This window comes from Rhipicephalus sanguineus, chromosome 10 (genome assembly GCF_013339695.2).
Source record: "Rhipicephalus sanguineus isolate Rsan-2018 chromosome 10, BIME_Rsan_1.4, whole genome shotgun sequence".
NCBI lineage: Eukaryota > Metazoa > Arthropoda > Arachnida > Ixodida > Ixodidae > Rhipicephalus > Rhipicephalus sanguineus.
Window position 1 is genome coordinate 61,413,216 of NC_051185.1, and position 13,315 is coordinate 61,426,530.

General features: G+C 47.1%; 1 protein-coding gene across 1 annotated transcript in view; it reads right to left on the reverse strand.

Moving 5' to 3' along the window:
* LOC119371961 (A disintegrin and metalloproteinase with thrombospondin motifs 9) overlaps positions 1-13,315 on the reverse strand; it is a 367,660-nt gene that overhangs the window by 41,738 nt on the left and 312,607 nt on the right. The window contains exons 16-18 of the mRNA XM_037642406.2: positions 12,779-12,865; positions 11,785-11,951; positions 10,306-10,432 (exon numbers count right to left, since the gene is read on the reverse strand). Of these exons, the coding sequence (XP_037498334.1) occupies positions 10,306-10,432; positions 11,785-11,951; positions 12,779-12,865 (381 nt within the window). The remainder of the gene's footprint in view (positions 1-10,305; positions 10,433-11,784; positions 11,952-12,778; positions 12,866-13,315) is intronic.

Genomic DNA, 13,315 nt, shown 5'->3' on the forward strand with positions numbered 1-13,315 from the left:
CACATAAAGCGGGTATGCGCCAAGCAGCTCCTAGCATAGCATAGCCATCCATAGAATAGTACAGCAGTGGGGTTGGAAAGGGAAGCGAGGGTGAGGAGGAGTGATGTGAGGGTAAGGGGGAAAAAGAGGTGAGAGGGTAAAGCATAGCATAGCCATGTACATAGCATGGCCATGTATAGTATAGCAAGGGGTGGGAAAGATAAGCGACAGTGACGAGCACTGATGTGGGTTGGAAGAAGGAAAAGGAGGAGAGAGGCCGATACAGAAAGAAAGAAAGAAAGAAGAAAGAAAGAAAGAAAGAAAGAAAGAAAGAAAGAAAGAAAGAAGAAAGAAAGAAAGAAAGAAAGAAAGAAAGAAAGAAAGAAAGAAAGAAAGAAAGAAAGAAAGAAAGAAAGAAAGAAAGAAAGAAAGAAAGAAAGAAAGAAAGAAAGAAAGAAGATTATGATGATGATGAGGAATGATGAAGAAAGAAAATCTGCGTTTGCCAGGTGATGGCGCTTGCTTGCCAGCTCCGCGGCTTACTCAGATTTCACAGACCTACAACTCGCTTAAATTTCTTTTACCGTTCTCGCAATATACGGTAAAACAGACCGCCAAGAGGCCAGCTGCCATCTTTAGTCACCATTCCACGTCTGAACACGTCTACAAAATAGACAGCTTCCCGAAGACAGCATCGACGACAAACACGAAGATGATTTTTACACCGTTGTAAAACCAGGATGGTGGCTCGGCAGTAGGCTTGGAAGCTCACCAAAATCAGAATCAGGATCAGTTTATCCACGTTAATAAACGGTGCTAATTACATGATATGTATATACAGAAGGCGGTCTCGTAGTTAGAAGCTGAAGTGGGACCTCCTCCGCGTGATCACAAGAATTATTACAACAAACAATAATGGCAACATATAAACTTAACAATAAAACCAGTTAGTAGACATGGCATAAATAAACAGAAAAAAACGCCAGGCCTGCGCGGAAAGCGCAGCACAGTCACAGCGAAAGCTCGAAGAGCGGCATTTCTAGAGCCCGTTTATATAAACTCTCTTGTGGGTACTAATACAACTACACTAGCAACGTACCCACTACGCCACAAACGATAATTTTTGTGAAGTTGGAAGCACCCACCACGACATTACTCGTCATTCTGCGGAGAAGCGAGGTACCATCTCTAATGCATTATGTGCAGTTTCTTGATGCGACGACTGATGACGATGAAGAATTATGACTGAGCCTTTTGTAATGGGTTGGAAGCTTTAAATGACCCACTAGTTACGTAATTCGCATTGTGTGACGCCCGGTCGTTATTTCCTTCTTCCACCACGCTTTATAACATACGCTAACGTGAGAAAGAGATAGAGATAGGGAATTAACTTTATTGGGACCCTGAGGAAATGGATCATGGGAGCCTTATGGGCTTCCTTGGCAACCAATAGAAGTGCACTTGCGAGGAACCCACTACGCTATAAATCATAATTTTTTGTGAAGGAAGGAAGCAGCCACTACGCAATTTTTCGTCGTTCTGCGCAGAACCGTGGTACCTGCTAAACACCTGTAAGGCATTATGTGCACTTTGTTGATGCTGTGGCTAATGACAATGAAGAATTATGGCAGAGCCCTTTGTAATGGGTTGGAAGCATTCAACAACTCACTCGTTGCGCAATTCGCGTTGTGTGACGCCTGGTTACAGAATTCGCATTGTGTGACACTTGGTTGTTATTTTACTCTTCTACCACGCTACATTACATATGTTAATGTGGTTCCTTCCCGACATGAAGCTTGTATAGGACCGTTTTGCAAGGCAGTTTCAAGCACCGGCATGGCTCAGAGGTTGAATACTGGGCTCCCACGCAGAGGGCCCAGGTTCGAACCTCGTTCCATCCTGCAATTTTTTTTCTTATTTCGTTTTTTTTTCTTATTTCGAGCAACAGCGGTTACGGACACCGGCGGCGGCGGCGGCGGAAAACTACGGCGCCAAAAACGGCCGCTGAAATGATCTCATAACAGCTTTCGCTGTAAAACAAGACTTAAATGTATAAACAAGTACAAGGCAGCGCATTAAACTATAATACTGAAAACTGCACAGATAACACCTTTCAAAGCCAAAAAAATGCGGGAAACAAATATATTAATCCATAAATGATCGCAAAACAACAAAATAAGCATACTACAATCATTAAGGTGAGTCTGAGGAAGTTAAAAGCAAGTTTTTAAGTTCAGTATTAAACCTGTAAAAGTCGTCTACTTACAGTCCGCTTTCTCGTGTGCGCGATATAAGCAACATTGAGTCCTTCACACTTATAACACGTAAAAAATGTTCCAGAAAAGAACGATCATACGCTATTTGTTTACCTTTCTCTTGTCATGCAAAGCTAGGTGACGTCACGTACATTACACAGACGTCATCCAGAAGGGCTGCATTACTCGCTTTGCTATTTGGACACGGTCGAAGTTCGCCCCGTCATCGAATTTTGTAATGGCGGCATTCTAAGCCAATCACAGATGTCGCAGCAGACCCTCCCGCCGATCGGAGCCGACGAGATGGCGAGTCCCACTGCATGGCGGAATTCGACAGCGTCCAGAATAGTATCTCTAGACGACTATAGCCTCGGAGCTGTATCCCTTCCTTTTGGAGAGTCGTGCGTCCCACGACTCTACAAAACAGAGTTAACGTGTCTCTTTAAAGAGAGTTATATATATGTGTGAGATATGCACTAAGAAAAACTCAAGCCATTGGGGAGTATCTCTGCCACACAACAATAATCGTCATCCGGCTTGCTCGCGTCTCCTTTCTTGAAAACCCGGCTCTCGTCGCTTTCCTATCAAGAATGCTCTGTCCCGCTGATAACGTGCCACGCCGTTCGTGACCTGGGAGTGCCGGGACCGCGGTGATAACGCGAGGAAAGCATGCGAGATGGATGACAATTATATTTGTGCGGCAGAAACACTCCTCCAATACTCGATTTTTTTAGGGTGTATACGTGCACTCTAAGGAAAAGAATCGAGCATTTGGGGAGTATTTCTGCCACGCTATCTATAGTCAGTCGTCATCTACCTCGCGTGCTTTCCTCGCGTTATCACCGCGGTCCCGGCACTTCCCGGTCACGAACGGCGTGCGCGTTACCAGCGTGACATAGCATTCTTGATAGGAAAGCGTCGAGAGCCGGGTTTTCAAGAAAGGAGACGCGAGCAAGCCACATGACGATTATTGTTGTGCGGCAAAAATACTCCCCAAAGGCTCGAGGTTTTCTTAAAGTGTATATACATGGCAGAAAAGAGTCAAAGGAATGTTTTTTTTAGAGTGCATGTTAAACACAAAAGCTCCGTAAGCTCTCCCTAAAACAATAAACCGTGTTTTTAGAAAAACGGCCAAACTATACAGAGCACTGTACTCGACTATGGGGGAGCGGTAAGAGTTCCCGGCTGATGGAAGGAGGTATTATGCAGCTCGAAACAATAAAACATGTGCATTATTCAGTTTCCAACGAGAAATAAAAGTTCATTGAACCTATAAACGAAAGCGTAAGGGCACTTATGCACCAAATACTTGTAACTTGCGGCAGTCTACCTTACGCAAACGCTAGACGCAATCTGCAATAATGCATTCGACGCTACAGATCGGCGATACAACAATCACATTAACAAAGCATAATACTACTTCTCAAGAAGATGAAGCAGTGTGCGGGTGTTTGGAGGAAGTCGTGTACGATTTGGCGTATTCATGTAGTCTCCAATGGGAGAGCAGTGCGCCATCCCGGTTACGAAAAATACAAGCAGTAGTCAGTCCTTGCCCACAGGAAGCACAACGAATGAGTGTGTAATACAGCGCAACCGCCGAGTGCTGCTACGTGCATGCTATCAAGCAGAACCACCATTGATTCACGGCGTTCGCACTGAAAGTATCTCCCAAATAAACCTTCACGTAAAAATTACGGTGCACGGTGAAAGCGTAGGCGACCCGCACTTCATTTCCAACAGCTGCCATTTAACTAGATGTCTGCGTCGTCCAAACGCCCACTCCATTTCGCACGTCATTCGAGCGTAATGAGCAAGCTCCCTCGCGTGGACACAGTGCAGAGGCGCGACACCACCAAGGTTCGAAGTACGCAAGAAAACTATTCCAGCCATATACACGCCCCTCAAAACCATCGTAAAGCTGTCGCCCCTTTCGTCAGGCATTACATCTTCCTCCCAAGTTACGGCAAGATTTTCACTAAGTTCGGGGCACTTTACAAGCCCGGGCTGTCGGCGTCTAGTGTGTTACGTCGCTTGTAACGCTGGTAAAACCATGTATAGCATAGGGATATATATAGCATGGCCATGCATAGTATAGTATAGCAAGGGTATGGGAAAGGGAAGTGAGGGTGAGGGAAAAGAGGGGAGAGGATAAAGCAACGCATAGCCATGTATAGCATAGTACAGCCAACGCCTCCTCTAGAAAGATGCCTGCCGCGTGAGCCAAGAACCTCCTGCCCTACCCTTTCCCTCCTTCACCGTTTCTAATGAGGGCAGTAGCTGGCGATCCTTGCGGTGGCCGCTTGCAACACACACTTGCGCATGCGCACATTACACCCCTCGACGTCACACTACGTCAGCCCCATTGAAACCAATAGGAGAGAACGTGGCGCCATCTCTCGACAAGCGACCACAACTCACGGCAGGAAGGCTACAATGGGATAGCCAGCGACGCCACAGGCATGTTTCTAGAGGAGGCGTTTGTACAGCAAGTGGGCAGGAAAGGGAAGTGTGGGTGGGGAGTAGAGATGTCAGGAAAAACGAGGAGGGGAGAGGGCATCACTGCATCACAAATGAAGGTTTTATTTCCCTCCATGGAGAGAACGTTGTCCTCTCACTGCTATCGACGTGTCCCTTTGGGAAACACCGGTGCTTCGCACCTAACCAGGTTTCACGTTAGCGGAGCTGTCTTATACAGTATAGTATAGCAAGGAGTGGGAAAGGGAAGTGAGCATGGGGAGGAGGGAAAGGAGGAGGGCAACGCCACCGGCTCCGCCGCTTCCTTAGTGTTCACGCTACTAGTGCGTACCTGCCTGAATTTTTCTTTATTCAAAACACCCCCTTTAATTGCACGATTTTGCAGCGCGCGAACATAGGAAAAGGGACAGAGTAGACAGAAAGAGCGCTGACTTCCAACTGACTTTATTTTGCAAAGTGGCAAAATCTGTCCCTTTTCCTATGTTCGCGCGCTGCAAAATCGTGCAATTATGAACACTAACCAACTAGCCCAGGCCTCTACACTTATAAGCTACCCCCTTTAAATTTCACCTCCTCTACGCGGTCGATCCCGTGACCTCCTTCCCTTTCCCCTCTCGCGATGCTGCCCCTTTCACCCTCGTCAAGCGACTTGTTTCTAGCGAACTACGCCGACACTACGACGGCACAGGGCCCGCAAACACAGCTTGCCTGTAAAAAATTACACCATCTCCCGCTAAAGGTGACCATGTGTGGATGCGAAGTAGCGGGGAGATGGTTAGCTTGAGCGGGAGATGGTGTAATTTTATTGAGAGGACGAATGAGAATGTATGAGAGAAGAGAGACAACGCCGCTCGACGTTGGCGTTTCGATTCGGCTTCGCGTTGCCGCGCCGCCTCGAGATCCGCCGCTCGACGTTGACGTTTTGATTCGGCTTCCCGAGCCCGGAGTTCAGGGTCCGCTTGCCGCCGTTCACGTTTCCTTTCGGCTTCGCGAGCCCGAAGTTCGGGATCGCCGCGTCGCCGCTCCCGTTTCGCGGCAGCGGCCCGAGCGCTCATCGCGGCGCTGCACAGGAGAGAGAATGAGGTGCGCGCGCTCCGTCGTTTTCATACCGCGTAACTACCGTGGCGCCCCCAGCGGAGTATGCAGCTGTCGCACCACCTGCCGTGCGCGCCGCTCCGTAGAGTAGAGGATTCCTAGAGGATAGGGGGGGTTGAGCGTAAGAGAGGAGAGAGGGGGGGGGGACGCGCATGCGCAGGGGTGGGTGGACGCCGCGGGACGCGGGAGTGAGGGACAAAGCCCCCTATGCTGCTTCGCATCTAAAATCGGGAGCCATCGATAATCCTTGACTTGGGTGTATGGTAGTGGCACTCGCACGTAGGCGTTCGTGTGCCCTGGTGTATTCATTTGGTTACGCCTGTTAGAGTGTACTAATGTACACTACCTTTGCGTTTCGCCCTTCCCCAATTTTTTAATATGAATGAATGCTATAAGCAAGGCCGAGGCTTGGGCTAAGGTCGCCACCTCGGGGTGTCTTAAGACGTTGACAAAATTGCACTCCCATTGGAAACTCGCCGAATGGGACGGACGCGTAGAAGGAGCTAATCGCGGAGGCCACGGTCATGATCCATTACTTCACTTTACCGCTCCCAGACGCTGACACCACCCCGCCGACCAAGAGCACTGCGACAGGGAAGTGTGAGATATAAGTGCGTTTGTAAGGCATTCACAGTGTGCGACCGCGTACTTGAATGGATTTCCAGAGTGGAATCGTTATTACAGATGCCAAAGTTTTAACATGCAGTCAGCTAACAGCTGATGGTGTATCGTTGTACTGTTCCGTAACTTGCGATTAGTGTGTCAACATTCTCATGTGTGAGGCAATAAAGAAAGAAAAAGTGACTGTGGCGCAGTGGATAGTGTGCCCTGCATATGTTGTCGCGGACCAAGAAGTCGTGGGTTCGACACCCGTTGACGGAACCTTTTTATCTGATCGCGTGCATTTTTTCGACGTCATTTCCCGGCCTAAAACACTTCCGCGTTAACATAATAATCAGTTATATTTCAACGCAAATCAAAGACACGAAACCAGTCTATGAAGTAGTTACTAGAACGTTCCTTTATACCGCGTATTTGAATTATTTCTTCCTGGGAGGTTCCTTTTTGTTGTTGATTGTGGAGGTTTAGCGTGACGTCACCTATGACGTGCGTCACGTGGGCTTCTGTAACCCTAGCTTCGCCGCCCGTGAATCGTCCAATGAGATAGAGACTTGCAGCTCTCGCATTAAAATAGGTATAGCTTAGAGTACCTCACAAGTACTCTGCCAAGAGAGAGAGCTGTAAGCTGTCCCTAAAACAGAGACCACGCGTATTACTACAGTTCCCCAAGACGCCACATGAAGCGGCCTACACAGAAAACACGACAGATGAACCAACACAAAACCCATCTCCTCTTACGCGTATGCTATCAAACAGAACCGCCATTGATTCACAGAGTTCGCATAAACATATTTTTCAAATTATGGATAACTTAGATATTGCCAGCACGAAGTACAAGAGCCAGCCTTTTGCAATTTGTTTGTAACGGCTACCCCTTAGCTTACTTTTTGTGCCACATAAACGTGCGCTCAATATCGCCCTTATTTCGGGCGTAATGACCGCGCTCACTCACATGGATATAGCGTGGCTACGCGACAACCAAGGCCCGAAATACAGAAGGAAAAATTTTTCTGGTATAAAGTACCGCGGTTGTGATCGTCTCAACATTTCGTCCATTGTGTTTTTTACGTGCAACACGGTTTGAAAACAAACTCCGAGCACCTGCACAACTGAAGCGTTCAGTATAACATTCCAATACAACATTTCTACGTATTTTCCGTATGGTATCCGCAAATTCTTGCGGAAACTATATTAACTCATTAAAAATTCAGACCAGTTCCTTTAAAGGGCCCCTAAACAACATCTGAAAATGCAAAGAACGAGCGTGTTATTCTCTCCTGGGGTTCACCGTCTTCGCGGCACAATTCGTGACGCCAGCAGTCTGTTCACGTGACGTCATGAGGAAATAAACTCTCCATTGTTCCATATACGAGGGATATCAGTTGTGCCTTGTCTCGCATGACTATCGTTGCGCGTTCAACCGATTTCACTTCGTTTCGTGCGTTTTCCACTAGGCAAACGGAAATAACAGCGTGTATCAGAAAAGCGGGAAATGCCGATAGGCATTTCTTGCTTTTCCCACAACTCTTAGTGCTGGCATTGTCCACGCGTTTTATGAAGAAATAAGTCGCGAGGATGAGACAGCACCTGTAGAGCACTTAATCAGTACGAGAAGTTAAACCAAAAATCAACAGCCGGCCCCATAGGAAACAAGACAAGGAAGATTCCACGAAGACAAGACTGAAGAGCCACCACTTTCAAGATTCAGCACCGAAGATTAAACTCTGACACATGTTAGCAGCAAGAAAGCAATGTAAACGTAAACAGTAGTTCTTTTTGTTTTTTTTTTAACACGAAAGTGTTTTATGCCGGGGTCCACCAAGTACATCCGTCACGGATATGACGTTGATAAAATGGACGCCAACAGGTGAGAAAGAAAAAAACCAAGAAAAAGATACCCCGCTGGGAATCGAACCCACGACGTTGCGGCCGCGACGGCAAGCGCCCGACACCCTACCGAGTAACCTAACTCGGGAGATGCTAGACACGGCGCGAACGCGCCTTATATCTTTCACACACTCTCTTTCGCGGCGGGCGGAGCGGGGCGGTGCTGCCGTCTGTGAGATGTGACCAGAAGTAATGCTTGAAGATCGACACTTACTAGCGCTTACTCCGAGATTGCACGTGATATCGGAGGTCATGGTTAAAGCGTCTCGATACCAGAGGGGTAGACTGGCCGCGCTGGCGTTGCCGAGGCGCCCTTGACGCAGTTACGTTCTTTGCCTTTGGCTTCGTGTTAGCGTGCGTCGGCTCATCGGAGTAGTGCAGTTTCCACGTGCACCAACGGGATTTCTCCGCGGCCGACTGCTTCAATTGCGAGAGCACCGACTAACAAAACTGCTGCAATATGCGTTGCAGAAAGGACGCGATTTCGACGGGCGAATGTCGTGCCTTGGTGGAGCGAGTGCCGCGCCTGCGAGACAGAGGCCAGCGGGACGCACGCGTTTGCGGCTCAGGCTACGAACCTCTACCTCCCGGCCGTGTTGCTGAAGCGCAGTGTGTGTTATGTATGCATGAGCACAAGCGTCGGCTACCCATTGCTAGAAAGCGCACACCGTGCCGTTTCTCTCCTTAATTGAATACGCTTTGAAGAAGCGCATACCGGGTACCAGTGTTGATTATGAGCTTGCTGATATCATCCTTACGCGGGATTCACGATTCGCTGTGTCCAAATATATGTTCACACCGTCAGCTACCATAACGGTTTAATAATGATCATGGGCGTTAGTCGTCGCGATAGAGACATGCTGTCAACATGGGTGCATCCACGTCAAACGGTGCTAGAGCTGCCAAACACGAATAAACATTGTACAAGCTCTCATATATCACTACACAATAAGCACTACTTCTGTGAAGACACGTTTCACTTTCGTGTTATACCGATTCCTACGACGGAGGGATCATCCATGTTTTTTTGTCCGCTATTCTGGGTTGGGGTCCCGTTCTCCTTCCCCTTCAAAATTTAACTTGGCTCTGCCCTGTTCATTTTTCTTTTCTCATTGGCATTGCCTGCTATATTATTATGGTGCGGGCCGAGGTTTTATTCTTTTTTTTTTCATACCTCACAATAAAGAATGTAGTGAGGGCGAGAAGGAAACTACTATCTCGTCTTTGAAGTCGTATCAGCATAAAGGCCCTTTAAGGACTGTAAGGCAAAAAAAAAAAGAATGTGCGAAATATTGGAGCGTGTACGGATCTTGTCGGTAGGGCGCCGCTTTTGCTGATAGGCTGCGAGGCCAGGTACACATTAGCAGCAAGAAAATATTTAAGTATAACATCATTAACTATTAAAATGTTCCGGTAATTCTCATTGATAATTTAGGGCACGCATTAGAATCAGAAGCTGCAGCCCGGCTAGGAGCAGTGAGTTGATTCCCGCTTTGCAGAAATCGTAGCACCACTTTCCCGATATCAAGGTACGGTACAAAGAACTTTATATAACCCTTTGCTGTCCGAAACCTTTACCCACCTTCAGTCCCTTCCTGTGTGAAGCTAAGGAGAACAAAACTGAAGTAACATAAGTTAACTTACTCGTTTAGAGATGACGCATAATGCAGTGAGAAAATGCGCACGTGAATTAACCACGAAACAACTTGTCGAGCAGTGCCCGACCACAGGCCGCTGCAGCCTTGCGTTTTCGGTAATGGCCCGACAACGCACCGCAAAACTTTAAAGCGCCCTGAGAAACTGGCTCACAAAAATTAACATGATTGTTTTGTGAATGGAGAGACGATCTTGCACCGCATTGACATTTTGGTTGTTTAAGCGCTCTTGAAAATGCAACAAATATTTCGTGCTGACCATTGCGTACGGAACTTCACCCAAGTGAAGTTTGCCACCAATATATTTTTTTTCTCTTAAAGGGTCACCGATATCGCACCTTGGCAGTGGGAGCTGCACTCACTCCAGTGCGGGCTCAGTTCCCAGTAGTAGCGGCGTTCGTCTCTAATCGACATGGTGTACTGGAACCGGATGTCAGGAGACTCCACTTTGCCGACGGTGAGAACCTGAGAGGAAGGAATTAAAAGACGGCTCGCAATAAGTGCATACGCTAATTGCTCAGCTACAAGCTCAAACGTGGTGATAACAGAATACAATCCAAAATCGGATTGCGATTGAATGAAGACACGTTGTATTTTCGTTTTTTAGATGGCCGAATTTGACAGTGTCCAGAATAACAACCCAGCTCAGGGCGTTTCGTCGATATTTCAGGTTTTCCGAGCGCAGCCTCATTTTAACCCATATATGCCCAGTGTCATACATACAGGACGCTTCTTTGATGCACTCTAACATCGCTATTTCTTTAGCTGATGACTAGCGCCACCTACAGCACATCAAGCAGGCCTCATTCTCAATGTGTGCAAGCCTAGACGTCGCTTGCTTTTCATGCTGCCACGTGCCGACCGCTTTTTCCGTTCAAACGCGTGCTTTGCGTGAAAGACGCCATGGAGACGAAGAAGTGCAGTGTCGGTGTGCACGTGAAATGTTTGAAGGCTTACCACACCTGCAGATAGCACCCCTAATGCCCAGTGTCCTATATTTATAGGACGGCTTGAAAAACAGTGTTGCGTTTACCTGGCAGTAAATAAAGAACTTGTGCTTTCTTTTGAGGGTAGAAGTACACTTTTTGTGAAACAAAAATATTCGTTTTGTCATTTTTTCTGATTTTGGGCATATATGGGTTAAAGTAGCCCTCACTTTAAAGGTACAGTAAAGAGAAAAACAATTTTTGCCGTATTATTAAATTATCTTTTCACAATTCCAAGGTCACCACGCTTGCCGCGAGAACACGCTTGGTAAGCGAGAAAACGCACAAGAAGAAAATGAGGCTGGCGACGCCACCTTGAAGTTCCCGCGCCAATCGTCGTGACGTCATAGTTTTTGACGGCGTTTACGAGGTCCTACGTAGCTCCTTAACAGTAAAAACGAAGTACATTGCCCTCTGAGGGTGCCACAGACTTAGCATACCAAGTTTCAGGAAATTTCGTCGAGCCGATGTCACCAAAATACGAAAAAGTACGCTTTGAAATCTGTGACGTCACATGCGGAGATTCCGGCGCGAAATTTAAAAACGATGCTTTGACCTTGATTTCTTTTCTTTCCCTATTTATAAGCCTACGATGGTGAAATTAACGTCATTAGAGTTCTCAGAGTGGAATTTATCAATATAAACCGATTCAGAGTTTAACTTCAGTGTCACTTTAATATAGGAAACACGCAAAATAGACAACTATTGTTGCCCGATAGAGATACGCCCCAAATGAGTCAAACTCCTTTTAGGGTGTTATGGCGATAAGGGAACACCCGTAGGGAGTGTAAGTTCCTCTAGAGTCTACGTGGGCAAGATAGTAGAGCGTACCATGAGGTGCAGTTCCTTGCCGAGCGGCTTGGTGGCGTTGATGCGTTCGACGGAGGCGTTGGAACCGCTGTACTCGATGACAGTGCCGCCGTAGCGAAGCGTCTTGCGGAACATGCTCACCGTGTAGTTGCCGTTCAGCAGGAATTCGTCCTCGGCACTCTTCAACGCTGCGATAAGTGGCGATATTGAGAAAGATAAAGATTTAAATAGGAACAGAAGATATAACCACAGATATCTTCAGGCCTTGTCACTATATATAAGGCGTTTGAATGGAAAAGAAGTGTGAAGAACGGCAAGAGTACAAAAAAGGTAGATATCTCAATAATTAGACTAAAACAGAATTAAGGCAATGCCGGTGCGATAACACTGCATATTACACAACACCAATCATTTAGTCGTCTTCAGCCAACGCTAGATAACATTATCACGTACTGAAGAATGCGGGTATTGGGCCAATCAATACGGTAGTTGAAGTTAGCTCACAGAGGCGGCATTCACACCACCGGCTGAGAGAAAGCGGCGACCGGTGACCGAAGAACTACTCACGGCGAGAGATGTTCAGACCGGCGAAAGCGACGCGCCCTTTGTCACAATCATGATTGCTTCTGTTTATGTCTGTTTCGTTGCTAGCACAACCACGGCCACGTAAAATAACCTTCAGCGTACTGTCACAGGTATTTCGACGTCATGCTTCTCAGCCACTGATTGGTTCAGTAGCTTTGCCAGACTCGAGTCGCGGAGCTGAAGAATCGGGTCATCGATCGACTTCACCAGGGGAGACTTCAGGAATACCGTTGTCGCATAGTCTTTTGATAGTGATCGAGCCAGATCCGAATCGAATTTCTTCTTACTGGCTCATCTACGCAACCTGCAGAAGGGAGGCAATCACTGTTGATAAACTCGATCGCGATAGGGCTTCATCGCGATCCGCAGTGCGCAGTGTGATACCGATGCAAGAGGACACTCGCCGGAAATTTAGTGTTTTCGCACTCACCGAGGTAGTTGTCGTCCTTTTCGAATCCAAATTGGTTAATCTCTACGTAGCTGGCCCCAGCAGGAATTACTGTCACGAAGTTGTAGCCTGCAAATAAAGAAAACAAAGGTCTAATGCTTAAAATACCGATTACAGACATACTTACACAAAACACACATTTTTCAGCGTACACGCTATGTTTGAACCTAAGGGTAATCGCCAAAGTCCGCTTCGAGAAGCGCATTAAGACACACACACACACACACACACACACACACACACACACACACACACAGAGCGATGTCCTATGCTCTGTGTGTGTCCGTGCGTGTTCTCCGTGTGTGTTCAGTGCCGCTGTTCAATAAATAGGGGGGGGGGGAGGGAGTTAATTCTGCCGTAAGGGACAGAGAGCTAGGCTGTGATTTTTTTTTTCAATTGTAAGATCGATTTAATCGAAACAGACGATCATTAGGCCAATTTCCATTTTTTAAAAAGCTGTTTCTTTTTCTCTTTTTGTCGAGCTTGGTGGCGCATACGTCACCGCCCCGTCATAAAGGG